The sequence below is a fragment of the Oncorhynchus kisutch genome, linkage group LG30 (genome assembly GCF_002021735.2).
Source record: "Oncorhynchus kisutch isolate 150728-3 linkage group LG30, Okis_V2, whole genome shotgun sequence".
NCBI classification, from domain to species: domain Eukaryota; kingdom Metazoa; phylum Chordata; class Actinopteri; order Salmoniformes; family Salmonidae; genus Oncorhynchus; species Oncorhynchus kisutch.
In genome coordinates this window covers 30,426,451-30,444,043 of record NC_034203.2, presented here as the reverse complement: position 1 = coordinate 30,444,043, position 17,593 = coordinate 30,426,451, and the positions used below count along the sequence as shown (strand labels likewise).

At 42.0% G+C, this 17,593-nt stretch overlaps 1 protein-coding gene across 2 annotated transcripts; it reads left to right on the top strand.

Annotated features, from left to right (window-relative positions):
* Positions 1-3,340: 3,340 nt before the first annotated feature.
* Positions 3,341-17,024, top strand: LOC109875148 (phospholipid phosphatase 3-like). 2 transcript variants are annotated; one of them, XM_020467365.2, is made up of 6 exons: positions 3,341-3,810; positions 10,485-10,642; positions 14,312-14,592; positions 14,816-14,873; positions 14,980-15,156; positions 15,333-17,024. In XM_020467365.2, exons 1-6 carry the CDS (start codon positions 3,669-3,671, stop codon positions 15,459-15,461), a joined length of 945 nt encoding a protein of 314 aa, XP_020322954.1. In that variant the 5' UTR covers positions 3,341-3,668; the 3' UTR covers positions 15,462-17,024. The 2 variants fall into 2 exon arrangements, with proteins under 2 accessions (XP_020322954.1, XP_020322955.1); XM_020467366.2 differs by lacking the exon at positions 10,485-10,642 and adding an exon at positions 9,943-10,097 and having other exon boundaries at positions 15,333-16,982.
* The last annotated feature ends 569 nt before the right edge of the window (positions 17,025-17,593 follow it).

Here is a 17,593-nt window from a genome sequence, read left to right as displayed (position 1 = left end):
AGTCTTCTATGGGCCAGTTTATGCCAAAGTCTATGTCTGTAGCAAAACAAGGCCAAATTGATATTGCACTGGTTAAAATGATCGCCACCGATTTCCAGCAATTTTCGATCATGGAGGACAGCGGTTTTTTATTTTTATTATAGCAATAGTCTAAATCAAAATCACTTATTCCACCACTGTACAAGAGCACACAGGCTTCAGTGTGGGAAAGAGTCCAAAAAGCTACTGCAGTTTGACTTACCACTGACTGCTGGACATCAAGAATAACCACTTCTTACATGTCAGTTACATGTCACTTCATTGAAGATTTTACGATGTCTAGTTGACTGCTTTGAGTTCAGCGACAGACACACCTCAGATAACTTGGCAGAGGAACTGTTGAGTGGCCAGAGAATGGCAAGTAGATGGAAAAGTGATCTGTTGTGTTAGCGACAATGCAGCTAACATAACCAAAGCCAGGAAAATGTTTAAATGGACCCATCCTCCATGTCTTGCCCACACAATCAACCTGATTGTAAGAGATGTTCTGAAGGAGATGAAGCCCACTGTGGACAAAGTGAAATCAGCTGTGGAATACTTCCACAGGAGCACAGTAGGTGCTGAAAAACTAAAGTCTACACAACGCCAGATGGGGATGCCTGAGCTGAGGCCTAAACAAGACTGCACTACAAGGTGGAATTCAACATTTTATATGTTGAAGCGGTTTCTTGAGTCAAAGGATGCCATCATCTCTACCCTGGCCATTGTCAATGCACCTGTTAATGCTCTGACCCAAGAGGAATGGGAGGTAGTGGAGGAGGAGTCCTGGAACCCTTTGAGCAGGTTACTGTGGAGATCCGTAGAGAGAAGTACAGTAAGCAGTTATTACTACATCATTATTTCATCCAGTATTATATATGTATATGAGCAGAAGATGAGAATGTAATATCAGTAGACAAAACATGAGTTACTGTACTGTTCTGTCTTTTCATGATACTCCTGTGTAAGGGTCTGCAGCGAATCACAGCCAGCCGCCAGAGAGAAGCAAATGTACCTACAGGACATGTGACAGAGTTGATGGAAACACTATGTTCATCAATGGACAGAAAGTTTCATGTTGGGATGCTGCAGTTTTGCACATTGTTATTTATTTTTCTTTGATGTGGTGCAATATTCTATTATTATGTTGTTCAGATTGTTTTCATTTTGAATTGTTACATTTATATGCACTTGGTTTATATACATTAAAAAGTTATACTCTAAATGCACATACAGTGCCTTGCGAAAGTATTCGGCCCCCTCGAACTTTGCGACCTTTTGCCACATTTCAGGCTTCAAACATAAAGATATAAAACTGTATTTTTTTGTGAAGAATCAACAACAAGTGGGACACAATCATGAAGTGGAACGACATTTATTGGATATTTCAAACTTTTTTAACAAATCAAAAACTGAAAAATTGGGCGTGCAAAATTATTCAGCCCCCTTAAGTTAATACTTTGTAGCGCCACCTTTTGCTGCGATTACAGCTGTAAGTCGCTTGGGGTATGTCTCTATCAGTTTTGCACATCGAGAGACTGACATTTTTTCCCATTCCTCCTTGCAAAACAGCTCGAGCTCAGTGAGGTTGGATGGAGAGCATTTGTGAACAGCAGTTTTCAGTTCTTTCCACAGATTCTCGATTGGATTCAGGTCTAGACTTTGACTTGGCCATTCTAACACCTGGATATGTTTATTTTTGAACCATTCCATTGTAGATTTTACTTTATGTTTTGGATCATTGTCTTGTTGGAAGACTAATATCCGTCCCAGTCTCAGGTCTTTTGCAGACTCCATCAGGTTTTCTTCCAGAATGGTCCTGTATTTGGCTCCATCCATCTTCCCATCAATTTTAACCATCTTCCCTGTCCCTGCTGAAGAAAAGCAGGCCCAAACCATGATGCTGCCCCCACCATGTTTGACAGTGGGGATAGGGTGTTCAGGGTGATGCGCTGTGTTGCTTTCACGCCAAACATAACGTTTTGCATTGTTGCCAAAAAGTTAAATTTTGGTTTCTTCTGACCAGAGCACCTTCTTCCACATGTTTGGTGTGTCTCCCAGGTGGCTTGTGGCAAACTTTAAACAACACTTTTTATGGATATCTTTGAGAAATGGCTTTCTTCTTGCCACTCTTCCATAAAGGCCAGATTTGTGCAATATACGACTAATTGTTGTCCTATGGACAGAGTCTCCCACCTCAGCTGTAGATCTCTGCAGTTCATCCAGAGTGATCATGGGCCTCTTGGCTGCATCTCTGATCAGTCTTCTCCTTGTATGAGCTGAAAGTTTAGAGGGACGGCCAGGTCTTGGTAGATTTGCAGTGGTCTGATACTCCTTCCATTTCAATATTATCGCTTGCACAGTGCTCCTTGGGATGTTTAAAGCTTGGGAAATCTTTTTGTATCCAAATCCGGCTTTAAACTTCTTCACAACAGTATCTCGGACCTGCCTGGTGTGTTCCTTGTTCTTCATGATGCTCTCTGCGCTTTTAACGGACCTCTGAGACTATCACAGTGCAGGTGCATTTATACGGAGACTTGATTACACACAGGTGGATTGTATTTATCATGATTAGTCATTTAGGTCAACATTGGATCATTCAGAGATCCTCAATGAACTTCTGGAGAGAGTTTGCTGCACTGAAAGTAAAGGGGCTGAATAATTTAGCACGCCCAATTTTTCAGTTTTTGATTTGTTAAAAAAGTTTGAAATATCCAATAAATGTCGTTCCACTTCATGATTGTGTCCCAGTTGTTGTTGATTCTTCACAAAAAAATACAGTTTTATATCTTTATGTTTGAAGCCTGAAATGTGGCAAAAGGTCGCAAAGTTCAAGGGGGCCGAATACTTTCGCAAGGCACTGTTTGTAATAGCATCCTTTTTTACATCTATTTCAATTTGTGGGATGCTGCAGTTTTGCAAATAGTTATGTATTTTTCTTTGATGTGGTGCAATATTCTATTATTATGTTGTTCAGATTGTATACGTTTTGAATTGTTACATTTATATGCACTTTGTTTATATACATTAAAAAGTTGTACTTTAAATAAAAATGTTTAATAGCATTTTTTTTTTTCTCAGAACAAGCCAATGCATTTTTAAATACATTGTGGTTAAGGTAGAGTATGATTTTATTTAATTAGAATTGTTTTGACACCAATCATAGTCAAACTTTGGCAAACTGTTTTTTTTTAAAGATCCGTTTGGGAGTCAAAAGAGACGACTCTTTTTGGTGAGCTGATCCGAACGAGCCGGCTCACTGAAAAGAGCCGGAATGCCCATCACTACTGGCTGTAGGGGGAGGTCCGTGGGTCTTGTAGGAGGCGGTCACCGGAGGTGGGAGCGCAACTAAACCTTCCGTGGTCCTCAAGGGTTATTAGAAGCTGGCTCAACAACGAAAGAACACAGAACGAGCAGAATAAACGAGAAAGAAATAAACCCTTGCAGTTAACTTGAAGGTCAACATTACTATCAGAAAAACCGACACATCTCATTTGAATTTATCAGCACAATATATGGAAAACTATTTAAAATCATCTCTCAGCTGATGGTAACTCAATAACTGACTAGGAGAAGTTAACGGGACTGCAGGCTGCAACTTTGCCACGCTTTCTTTCTTTAATTTGGAAAACCATTCAAGGGGCCTATAAATGCAACGCTGTTTAATTTATGAGAAGACAATGGCACCAGAGACAAGGAATGGAGGAAGCTCTTCCCGGAATAACAACAACTGTAAAGACAACAGCAGGAGAAAGTTGCTCGTCGGTATGGATCTCGTCTGCTTGTTTTTAGGTGAGATTTTCTGCCTTTCATTTCTATAGATGTTTAATGATGTTCGGTTGTGAAGTGAGTCAACATGTTTTTTATTTGCATAAAATCTGGTTATGCGAATTATCATATGTTGTATTGTTTTCATTAATGATGTTATTCATGTTAATAAGCAGCATAGTGTTCTGGGACAATGTTAGTTTGTCATCATAGTCGAGCTAGAGTGTTAATCCCATAATTATGTCAAGTCCAGAAACTGTCAGTCTAATAATAATAAATAATCCAAGCAATCTCTGAGCAACATCATTCTTTATCCAAGACACATATATATATTTTAAATATAAAACAGCAAAAATAGTTGAAACGTTTTTCTCCCCTTTAGAAAGGCAATGATTTCTCATGACAATCAATATTTGTTATTTGAATGCCATTGCCCACAATGCAAATGGGAAAGGGTCATTGATAAATTGCTACAAGAGGGTTGTATTTTTACTTGTTGCACTCATTTGGCCTGTTTTGATATTTTACAGAATGTCTCACATGCCACAAGCCAGGAATTATATTGAAGTGACATCTGGTGTGTGTGTGTGTGACAAGGTCAGCCATATGTTCAGCTAATGTTCTGGGTGCCATATATTTCCCCCTCTCTCTCTCTCTCTCTCTCTCTTTCTGAGCTAGGAGTGAATGATTCCTTACCAGGCTCAAAAACACTAAGGTGGGGAAGTGCCAAACAGCTCAAAGGTGAATGAATCAGTCATTCCAAGAAAGACCCTAATAAGTCTTCTGATCCCTAGGAGTCTTTGATCTGCTGGTGACTTGACACAACGCCTACAGTACAAGGTGTTGTGAAATGCATTTCAGAGACCACTCATTTTTACCCCTTGACAGTTTGAAAGTATTATTCCTTTGGTGGGTTGAAATGTATAAATACATGGAGGTTGAATGTATTACTCTGCGGTGAATATGTAGTATACAACTTCTACAGGGTTACTGACTGAGTTGACTGTGTCCCATGAGACATCTATGGCCACTTCTTACCCCACAACTGTTCAGTAGAAATAGTCTCTGATAAGGTTATCTCAGGTCAGTAGAGATTCTCCTGTCAACAAACTTCTCTGTCTCTCTATTGCCCTGCAAATGCAGAAATGCAGTGCCTTGTTACATTACAGCCTTATTCTAAATTGGATTAAATTAAATTAAATCCTTAGCAATCTACACACAATACCCCATAATGACAAAGCGAAAACAGGTTTTTAGAAATGTTTGCAAAAGCTAAAATAGAGTCCACCTGTGGTAAATTCAATTGATTGGACATGATTTAAGTTCCCACCGTTGACAGTCCATGTCAGAGCAAAAATCAAGCCATAAAGTCAAAGGAATTGTTCATACAGCTCCGAGACAGGATTGTGTCGAGACACAGATCTGGGGAAGGGTACCAACACATGTCTGCACCATTGAAGGTCCCCAAGAGCACAGTGGCCTCCATCATTCTTAAATGGAAGATGTTTGGAACCACCAAGACTCTTCCTAGAGCTGGCTGCCCGGCCAAACTAAGCAATCAGGGGAGAAGGGCCTTGGTCAGGGAGGTGACCAAGAACCCGATGGTCACTGACAGAGCTCTAGAGTTCCTCTGTGGATATGGGAGAACCTTCCAGAAAAACAACCATCTCTGCAGCAATCCACCAATCAGGCCTTTACGGTAGAGTGGAAGGATGGAAGCCATTTCTCAGTATAAGGCACAAGACAGCCCGCTTGGAGTTTGCCAAAAGGCACCTAAAGACTCTCAGACCATGAGAAACAAGATTATCTGGTCTGATGAAACTAAGATTGAACTCTTTGGTCTAAACGCCAAGCGTCACGTTTGGAGAAAACTTGGCACCATCCCTACGGTGAAGCATGGTGGTGGAAGCATCATGCTGTGGGGATGTTTTTCAGTGGCAGGGACTGGGAGACTAGTCAGGATCGGGGCAAAGATGAACGGAGCAAAGTATAGAGAGATCCTTAATGAAAACCTGCTCCAGAGCGCTCAGGACCTCAGACTGGGGTGAAGGTTCACTTTCCAACAGGACAATGACCCTAAGCACACAGCCAAGACAACGCAGAAGTGACTTCGGGACAAGTCTCAATGTCATTGAGTGGCCCAGCCAGGGCCCGGACTCAAATCCAATCTAACATCTCTGGAGAGACCTGTAAATAGCTGTGCAGCAACGCTCCCCATCCAACCTGACAAAGCTTGAGTAGATCTGCAGTGAAGAATGGGAGAAACTCTCCAATTACAGGTGTGCCAAGCTTGTAGCGTCATACCCAAGAAGACTCAAGGCTATAATCACTGCCAGAGGTGCTTTAACAAAGTACAGAGTAAAGGGTCTGAAATACTTTTGAATATGTCATATTTTATTTTATACATTTTCAATAATTTCTAAAAACCTGTTTTTGCTTTGTCATTATGGGATATTGTGTGTAGATTGATAAGGGGGAAAAGCGATTTAATCTATTTTAGAATTAGGCTGTAACGTAATAAAATGTGGAAAAAGTCAAGTGGTCTGAACACTTACCGAATGCACTGAATGTGTTTTTATTTTTGAAGAATATAAGTTGTAAATGCCTCATTAGCTTAGTTCAACTGTCACACTCCGTGAGAACCCAAAATATACAGATGTTTTTCTCCAATGTTTGTAAACAAAGTAAATGTAAATAAACACTGTATAGTCTCAAAACATGATTAAAACTATAATTTTGAAATCATGGATAGTCAGTCCTTGCATCAATAGCACTGGCTATGAATTTGAGAGTGGTTACATTTCTCCAGCCCCATCCCCCAGCTTTTTACCAAAACAGTGGCTGGGAGGGCCTTTGTTATTGTTTCAGCTGCTGATTGCCACATTAAGCATTCATCACAAATATTTTTGGCAACCACAATTCAACACAAATGTGATCTTTTCCCCTACGTTCCTCTCTCCCAGCAGTCTGTGGAATTATGAGAGTATAAGAACAGGGTTTGCACGCCGCACCACGACCAGACAGACAGGGAGTAGTTTCTGTGGGGGTACTGCCTGCCATGCACACAATGGTACAAGTAAAAACAAGGGCATCTGTATATACTCTATCATACATGTAGTATTCACTAAGTATGTCAGTGGGACGAGCATTGGCAGCAAGTGGAAAATGTGTCTGTTTATTTTAGCTTCAGCAACTGGTGTTATGGTAAATGCCCCCAAAATATGGTGGAATGTAATACATTCAATGCAAGCCTCTATTTGCCTGTTCCAAACATTGATTGTAGTTTCCATAGTGGAATTGACGCCACAAACTGTAATTTTAAAAAGTCCTATGGGCGTGCTTAAGAATTCTTATAACCCAATAAGCTCAAGGTAAATGTTTCTCGCTTCCAATTTTCCATGAGAGAAAATAAAGCAACGTTTGAGTACTAACTCATCACTTTGAGGAAGTTGTTTGGTTATACCTTACTGGGGCTTTAAAGTAATCCGCTACGATGATAGAAAAGCCAAATAATAAATAGACCACCATTTTGATTTTGGTAAAAGAAGATTCTACCTGCTCACTCATGCTAGCTAATGCATTAGACATGCGCCTCTCGGCTGGTGTTGTTCTTGGCAACCAGCGGGGCACTAGTTTTCCCTCGCTTGTGTGAAGTGAGTAAAACGGGAAATCCCAAGATGTCTTGCAGAATGCTGATGCTGCACTGTCTGGTGGCATGGGATGTCAGGTTTGGGGGCCTCGGGGCAAGACAACAGAGCTGAATCATGGGAAAAACAGACTTTGTAACATCTCAATTTCCTTTTATTTAACTTGCTCTCATTTTTACTTGCCAGCCTACTCTGTGAGTCTTGGATCTGATCATGTGTTTAAAGGTGGTCAGTGAGATCAAGACACCACAATTAACGCCTTGCACATTCATAGCTGTGACCAGGGCCCTCTTTTTTTCTTTCCACTGCCCTACATCCAGTGGCGTAAAGTACTTAAGTAGTACTTTAAAGTATTTTTACTTAAGTATTTTTTGGGGGGTACTCATACACATACTATTTATTTTTTGACAACTATTACATTTACTACTACATTCCTAAAGAAAATCATTTACTTTTTAGTCCATACATTTTAATTGACACCCAAAAGTAGTCCTTAGCAGGACAGAAAATTGTCCAATTCACACACTTATCAAGAGAACAACCCTGGTCATCCCTGCTGCCTCTGATCTGGCGCACTCACTAAGCACAAATGCTGTTTCAGTGTTGGAGTGTTCTCCTGGCAATATGTACATTTTAAAAACAAGAAAATTGTGCTGTCTGGTTTGTTTAATATAAGGATTTTATTTATTATTCATACATTTACTTTTACTTTTGATACTTAAGTATATTTTAGCAATTACATTTACTTTGATACTTAAGTATATTTAAAACCAAATACTTTAGACTTTTACTCAAGTAGTATTTGACTGGGTGACTTTCACTTTTACTTGAGTCATTTTCTATTATGGAATCTTAACTTTGACTCAAGTATGACAGTTGGGTACTTTTTCCACCACTGACTACATCATCAGCAAGCAGCAGTCCCAAGCTGCCAAGCCAAGTACTGTGCTGTGAGAGGAATGCCTGCTGATTCCCTCCCATCACAAGGGCCATGAAAAAGGCCCAACGGATTAGACGGTCAAGATCGGGTGGTACTTAAAGTAGGTTTTCTCTCTGCTACAGCTCTAACACCTCTGAAAACACCTACAGTAGCTTAAAATGGTCTTCTGGTTTATTGTTGCTCCTGTCAGGGTATTTGTTTGAATAGTAATAGTAAAAACAGTAACAGTAATAATGTGAATCATGTTGATTCTTGGATGTGAGGGAGGGAGGCCAGTGGAGGAGTGGTTAGGGTCTGGGGTTCCCATCAGGCAGAGAGACTGGCCTGTAACATGAGCTGTTTCCAGCTGGGACTCCAAAGCTCAGGCAGCTTGGAGCAGGGCAAGTGGAGACAAGCATACTGAGGTGTGTGTTGACATTTGGGTTGGAAGACATCAAGCCCCCTGCCTCAGCTTTGCAGCACCCAGGCCAGCACCCCCAGTTTGACCTTCCCTCCCAACCTGGCCTCAGCCTATACCCAGAGAGAGAGCCAATGTTTGTTTTTCTTTGTATTCATACATTTCAGAATTATTCAAGAGGTTCACTTCAAAGCGTCAAACATCAGTAAAGGTCCACTTTGATGTGATCGAGAGAGAGAGTATGTTTTCTGTCAGGGGGTTGGACTCTCCTGGGTACCACTTTTCCCCTTTAGTCCTCTTGGCCTACATTTTATTTTCTCATCCGATATGTTTGTTATTTGTTTGTTGTAAAATAAATGTATAAGCTCTTTTACCTCTAAAAGTGGCCAAAGACACTAATTAGATTTGACAAAAACACCCTTCAGGCACCTTTAAGTCTCATCCTTGAAAGGCTGTTTTCTGGTAGAGGAAGGAAGAGGTTGAAGGCTGATAACGCCCCCATTTTTTTCCACTTTAGTTATCTGTGATGGATACCATCCAACCCTTTTAGTACTAGCTGCCTCTGTTTGATGTTGGTTATTCATGGTGTGATGGGTGCTACAGATTCTAACAATGACAGAGCTTTCCCTTTCTTGGCTGCCATGACAGTAAATGTCATTTTGTTTATTACATTTTCCAGGAGTTGCTGTTATTAAGTTAATATTGTCAATGGCCGGGTCATTTCAGTACACAGAGATAGCAACAACAGGATGTTCATGGGTTATCTGGTGGTAGAACGAGAGGCTCTATCACTTAAACGGATATTTGGTAGATTATTTGCTGTAGCCGACATGTCCCCTTGATATTTTCCTCAAATCGAACATGGTACAGGTCCAATTCTGATCACTGTATCATTTTATATTACACAAATGTACAACGTTATCAGCTGAGGTTTGTGTGAAGAAAACGTTGATCGATGTTATGTTGACAACTGCATAACAACAGTTCCCTTCCAGAGCCCATGCAAGTGTATTTGTCCGCCCCTGGTAAGTGTGTGGGTGTGTCTTTCTGTGTTTGCTGTGTGAGTGTTGTGGGTTAACTGCAGAAATACAGGTTGTGTGTGTGTGGTGTATTTGTATGCCAGTTAGAATACATGGGCTGACCCCAGCTCTCGTGTGTCTGTCTGTGTGCAGTGATACTCTTTGCTGCCTTTCTGCACAAGTTTCCCATCGTGCCCCACCGGAGGGGCTTGTTCTGCAATGCCAGCAGCATCAGTCTGTCCTATAAGAGCAGCACGGTGCCCACCACTGCCCTGGTAGCTGTCGGGTTCACTGTGCCCGTCATCTCCGTAAGTCTTTAGCATGGCGCAGCAGCAGGAGGGACAGGGAACACATACAGGGGACTCACTCCAACTTCACCCAGGCACTAAATGGCTATCTAAACGTGTCCGTACACTCTTATAGCTTCCTAACATTTACTAGTTGGGGATCACCTTTCTAGTCATGCCAGTTGGCTATAGCAGAAACAGACCAAGGTCAGTAGGGGATTCCATTGGGCCAAAATACATTTAGAGTGAGAAGTGAGACCCCCATATTCCCTGTCTGTCCATCGCTGTGCCATCTACCTGTGGACACTCCTCTAGGAGCCCCTTATTGACCCTCTCGTTCTCTGTCTCTCTCTTCCTCTCCTTCTTTTCTCTCTCTCTCTCTGCCTCACCGCTGCTGTGTGTACATAGCCGGCCTGCCTTTCCTGATCATAGAGACTAGTGCTGTACAGCCCTACCACCGAGGCTTTTACTGCAACGATGAGTCCATCAAGTACGCGGCCAAACACGGAGACACCATAAGCGACGCTGTGCTTTCTGCTGCTGGCATTCTTATCACCATCCTTTCTGTAAGTCACTCTAACTCGCTAATTAGCCCCAGTCCCAGTTCAGTTTGTTCTGTGTTGGCCAACTCTTATGTATAAGAGTTTGCATTGGAGTTGTCAAGACAGCACAAACATATCTGGGATTCAGGCTACTCACTAATGTATGTTCACCCGACTTTTCACCTCATTGTCTCAGCAGTGTACACCGTCACCTACTCACTGTACTGTGTGTCTACCGGGCCACCCACTGTGTGTCCCAGTCACTGTACTATGCGTCAACTAAATGTTACCACAGATCGAGTCACTTTTGAACTATCATGTCTAGTGGATGTTTTTCAAGGATCAAGTTGGTTCGTTTTTTGACCACCATGCCAATACACTTCATTCAAAGTTGAACTTTCTCTGAGTGCCTACATGCTCACTGACAGATTGCGGAATTAGTATCCTATGGTGCATTTCCATACAGGATTTACCTCAGTGTTTTACCCAAAAGGCTCAGACTTTTCTGTTTCCATCTACGTGGGCCGGTATCCGTGTCTAAATGGGCCACTGGTACTTTCAAGCTTTCATTTACATAACAATGGCGAACTGTGAACTTTAACATCTTTTCACAAAGCAACGGTTTTGATTATGCACAGGTTGTTGATTCTGCCCTTCACTGCCATACCTAGCTACAGAAACAATTTCCCTAGTATATCATAAGGGTGTATACACTAGTGTAACACTCGTGTTACAGTCGAAAAACAGCATTATTGACTATGGTTTTATAGACCTGTCAGGCCTTTTAGTGTTGTGAGTAGCACTAGATAAGAGCAAACCAGAATCAACATTCGCCAGTTGGTTTTGCTGTTAGTGTAATCTTGATTGGTGTGATTAAGATGGTTCCAGTGTTGAACGTGTTATAAAAGAGTTTAGAGGGTTGAAGTGTTAAATGGATCAGGCTGTTGCTGTTTACTATAAGATGACTGAAGACCTGTTGCTGGTGTAGGGCTCCCTCTCACTGAAGAGAAGTCTAACCTCAGGGTTGCATTCTTTGGAGTGCAACGTTCAAGAACTTTCAGATAGTAATAGATTATCTAGAACAGACATGCTTCTCTGTCCTCTAGAATATGGTCAGATGATCTTGTATGCTGCTCTATTCAAGGCATTTCTATCCTCAACCTTCTGTAAGGTTGCATTCCACTGAACAGACCCAGTTGAGGTTGAGGTTGAGGCGATTGGATTGGTTTGCATGGTGAGAAGGATCTCCCTGGGCCTGTGTAATTATGGTTGACGCAATGGTTGTTCAGTCAAACGTTGTAATTCACGGGCCTGGAAATGTGGTGGATGGCACAGGAGATGAGCTGTAGGCTCATTTTCTTCTTCTGAACGTGACGTTAAATTCCATGTTCCCCAGAGGCCCAGAGCCTTTTGGCTGGCCTTAGACTTTCTTGAACTCTTGGAAAACTCTCAGCATTAGGTCATTTAATGCTTCGTTGCCCCTCGGATAAAGCGGAGAGAGAAGCTGCCTGTCTTAAATTAAAGGCATAGAGGCTGTGTCCCTTGAAATTGGCACGGCGTAAAAAAACATCTCTGGAAAGAAAAACAACTCTGGGAGTGTACGGGTCTACTTTTTATCATTTGTGAGACGACTAGACATTTATGAGACAAGCCACGAGACAACCTCTTCCCCCCTTTGAATATCTCTGAGGTTACAACTGTAACAGTTACATAAAGTTACTACAAAGCCGTTTCATTCACATAGTTGATCTTCTCTCAGTTGTCACACAATGAGAACCAGATGTATTCTTTTCTCTCCCATGAAGCAGCTGAGTTGGATCAGCCAGGCTCTGAAGGGCTCCAAGGTGGAGAGAAAGAAAGAAAAAAGAAAAACATACATGTTATCAGCTTGTAAAATCTCCCTATAGGACTTTTTCCCCAAGGAATGTGTTAAAAAAAAAGAGAGACGTTTTTTCGCCTAGACAAGAATTTTGCGATGAAACCGAGATACTAACAAGAAAACACCCAGACATCCACTAGTGAAATCAGAGCCCTGCGAAAACAAGTCAGTTGGTGAGGTGGAAGACTAACTAGCCCCTGATGTGAGCCTGCTCTGGCCAAATCTGGACACCATGTCGCCTAGCTCAGCGTTTCTCCTGATTAAAACCAGAAGTGCTGCCCCCGCCCCCCCTCTCCCTTTCTACTTCCCTTTCTCATTCCCTTCTCAATTCCTCTACCTTTTCCCTCCTTTTCTCCCTCCCTCCCTCTCTCTCTCTACTTCCCTTTCTCATTCCCTTCACAATTCCAATACCCTTTCTCTCCTTTTCTCCCTCCCTCCCTCCCTCCCTCTCCCTCTCTCTCCCTTCTTCCCTTTCTCATTCCCTTCTCAATTCCTCTACCTTTTCCCTCCTTTTCTCCCTCCCTCCCTCTCTCTCCCTACTTCCCTTTCTCATTCCCTTCACAATTCCAATACCCTTTCTCTCCTTTTCTCCCTCCCTCCCTCCCTCTCCCTCTCTCTCCCTACTTCCCTTTCTCATTCCCTTCTCAATTCCTCTACCTTTTCCCTCCTTTTCTCCTTCCCTCTCTCTCCCCCTCTTTTCTTCTCTCCCCACTCAATCCTTCTCGCCCCTCCCTCTTTATCTCCCTCTCTCTCTCCCCCACTCTTCTTCCCTCACTGTTCTCTCCCTCTCTCCCTTCCTCTCTCTAATCTTCTCTACCCCTCTGTCCGTCCCTCCTGTCTCACTCTCTTTCTCCCTCTCTCTCTTCCCTCTCCCTCACGCCTCTCCTCACTCCCTCCCTCTCTAATTCTCCATCTCCCTCTCCTTCTATCCCCACTCACTCCCTCTCTCCCATTTGTTAGTGGCCAGGAGGTGGATTAGACTGGTGTGGGGAAGGGAAAGGCATTTGAACTTGAACAGCTTTAATGACTTATTGGAGTCCAGTCCACGTCCTCTAGTCCAGTCTACGTTTGTTTATTTACCCACTGAAAACCTCTGCATGTGCTGTCCACAACTCACATACTTACTCACCCTCACATACTGTAGCTATACTGAAAGTTATGCATTTAGTTTTTGATGTTAATGGTACAGACCAAGGGTTTGATCTGTAGTGTTTTTTTGGATGTTTTCCTCAAGAACAAACAGAAACATTTGCATGTCTTAGATGTAAAGCTTTTTGTCCTCACACAAGGCAAGTTCACAGTATTGATGTCACTGTTCATATCGCATTCTGATTACTTCTAATATTGTCCCTCTCTACTCTCTGATCTGTCTCACCTGTTTTACCCTCTGTGATTTACTGAATTCCAAGTGTGTATTGGATGTCTGATACTCTATCACATGGTATATTTAGGAAATTAATACGCGGTTCAGTTTTGTTGACATAGGAAAAGTGTCTTCATAACTACTATGGAACAGAGAACATACAGTAACTGTATGCTATACTAGCAGTCATTTGACTGCCCCAGGTCTACAGCAGCCATCTTTGTAGATGACCTGAGTGATAAGCCATATATACATGCAGAGTTATGTGTATTTCTGTATCCTCTCCTTGATCCCTCCTGTCAGATCATCACTGGTGAAAGATAAAGTCATGTAATCTACAAAGATGGCCGCCGTAGACTCCGGGTCCATTAACTACCATTTCACTGCCACAGCGGCCATCTTGTACTGTCAATTACATGACCATATCCTCTCCTTGTTCCTTCCCCATCAGATCATCATTGGGGAGAGCTATAGGATTCATTACCTGAACGAGGGCTCCAAGTCCTTCGTAGGGAACCCCTACATCTCCGCCCTCTACAAGCAGGTGGGCGTGTTCATCTTTGGCTGCGCAGTCAGCCAATCGTTCACGGACATCGCCAAGGTGTCGGTGGGCCGCATGCGTCCCCACTTCCTGGATGTGTGCAAGCCTGATTGGTCCACCATTAACTGTTCCCTGGGCTACATCACAGACTACCAGTGTCATGGGCCCGAGAGCAAAGTCCAGGAGGCCAGGTACATTACTCTGACATGACTCCATTGTGATTGTGAAACATCTATGTAGTGCTTATGAAGACTTTATGAATGCTCTATAAAGAAATGTATAAGTTATGCTTAGTTTAAAGTGATACTGGTTATATTTCATGCAAAGTGAATGCTTAGTTCAATACCCAGGAGAAAGGCATACCTGAAGAGTAACAACAACACTGTGTTAACATGTTTATTCTCTCCTTTTCAGGAAGTCGTTCTTCTCTGGCCATGCATCCTTTTCCATGTACACCATGCTGTATCTGGTGGTGAGTTACTGTTATGTGTCTTAGCCAAATACACACACACACACACACACACACCTCTACTTGTCCCCCTGTGTTGATTCATTTCCCCTCTGTCCGGTCCTCCCAGTTCTACCTGCAGTCCAGGTTCACCTGGCGTGGAGCCCGTCTCCTGCGCCCCCTGACCCAGTTCACCCTCATCATGATGTCTTTCTACACCGGCCTGTCCCGCGTCTCCGACCACAAGCACCACCCCACAGACGTCCTGGCTGGCTTCGCACAGGGAGCCTTGGTGTCTTACTGCATAGTAAGTACTATAACTATGACTTACTACATAGGATGATATAGTACTGAATATACAAATTACTATATACATAATGCAGTTATGCAGTCTGTATTAATAATTTGGTCTGACCTGTTTTTTGTATATAATTGATTATTGACAATATTCCAAAATAAATCAATTTTTTTACTATCCTCCAGGTGTTTTTTGTATCTGACCTGTTCAAGCCCAGAGGCAGGAGTTCAGCTCTACCAGTGACCCCAGTAAAGAACCCAACCAACCCAATGACAGACATCAGAGAGAGGAGCAACCACCTCACCATGGCATAGTACAGACCACTAGAGTACAGCTACCTACCGCTGTAGGTTTTAAAGATCACTTACTTCATCTACTGGTCTGTACTGGATACATTCAACAACCAGCCAAAGAAACAAGACTGAAAACTGACATGTCTGTAAGGCACAGAGAAATATAAACTGGAAAACATTTGAAAAAAGAGGAGAGTTGTGTACACACACGCACACACGCACGCACGCACACACACACACACACACACACACACACACACACACACACACACACACACACACACACACACACACACACACACACACACACACACACACACACACACACACACACACACACACGTGCCTTTTGAACAGCCAGCAACGCCCATGTTGCTCACCATCTCATCTGACATGTGAATGTGGAAGAACGTGGGGAGCACGGCTCTCAATTCCTTTCCGGAGAACTCTGTTTCTCTATCGTGCTTTCATTAGTGAAGGTCTCCATGGAACCTGCTGTTCTACAGATTGACTCGGTCTGGTAACTTCAGGCAACAAGGATTCAGGCTCATAATTCTGCCTATGACAGAAACGCATGAACAGAAACAAATTCCTTGATTACAGGAAGGATGTTTATTTTACGAATAATCTTTGTTATATAGTCGAGCTATAGCACTATATCCAAACTCGATATTTGATTTGATTGTCACCACTTGAATGAACTGAAGTCAAGCTTTTTTTGTAAAGCTTTGTATTAAAATCAGCTTTTAGGTCTCCTGACATGCAGTTTGTATAGAAGTGTAGTTATAGGTAATGGAGGTGTAATAGTGTGTACAGTAGATAGACAGGTGGGTCTCTTTCTGCTGGTTGGGACGAGCCTCCACTGAGCCCTGTAATTAAATAACTGTGTGTGTGTGCCAGATGGCTACTCACAAGTGTTAGGACAGAGTGACTGTGAGTGTGTGTGTGTATGTGTGTGTTTGTCATGTGCCAGTATATGAATGTCATGTCCATATTTGAGTGAGTTGGTGTGTCTTGTCATAAATACTTCAGGTTGAAGATCGGGACCATGAGGCTGCTTCAACAGACGTTTATATTAAAAACAGGAAAACTGTGGAATTATACTTTCTTATAGCTTTGTGATACATTTTGTAATGATTCACATATACTGTGCTAACTGCACCAACAACAAAAATAACCCCATCTCTGTGACAACGCAGTATGTCCTGTCCTTTCATGTCATTTCAACCACACAGCAATATCTGTTTTATTTTTTTAGATAATTTATGTATCAGAGAATTGTACAATATCATTTATCTACCTTTTCATTAAATATCCACTATGTTTTTTGATGTGTCGATGCCTGTGTAATTGTGCTGCTTAAACAAGCAATGATTGCCAGAAGTAATTTAGTGAAATTACAACTTTTGTGAGTATTCAAACTTTGTAAAATTGCTTTTTTTAAAGACAGCTTCAATACATGTATATTAAAATAACCTTTTAATATTTTTGTATTGTCCTTTTTGTATTTTCTTCAATAAAAATACAAGCCATATGTGTGTATCAAATATGTGCAGTGTAATAAAAAAAACATTGTTATGTTAAGAGTGTTTGTGCTATTTTTTCATGTCTTTCTTCACTTTGACTGCGACAAAGGCATAAAAAACTTACAGGGGAGTTGATAGTGAAGCGGAGCAGCTCTCTCCAACTGCGTGCGAGGGTGAGATCTGGGCGTAGGTTCCAGAGTCTATGGTAGAGTTCCGTTCTGTGCTTCACATCCTGAAAGGGAAATAGTGTGCATTCCAGCTTTTAACCCATGTCCCCAGTGGTACACTGCAATAATATAGACCATGCTGTTGAGTATGCCACAGTGGTCAACTGTAATAATAAAGACCATGCGGATGAGTATGCCACAGTGAACACTTTAAAATGACAGACCATTATGGTGAGTATGTTACAGTGATACACTCTAATCATATAGACCATGATGGTGAGTATGTCACAGTGATACACTGTAATAATATAGACCATGATGGTGAGTATGTCACAGTGATACACTGTAATAATATAGACCATGATGGTGAGTATGCCACATTGATACACTGTAATAATATAGACCATGATGGTGAGTATGCCACAGTGATACACTGTAATAATATAGACCATGATGGTGA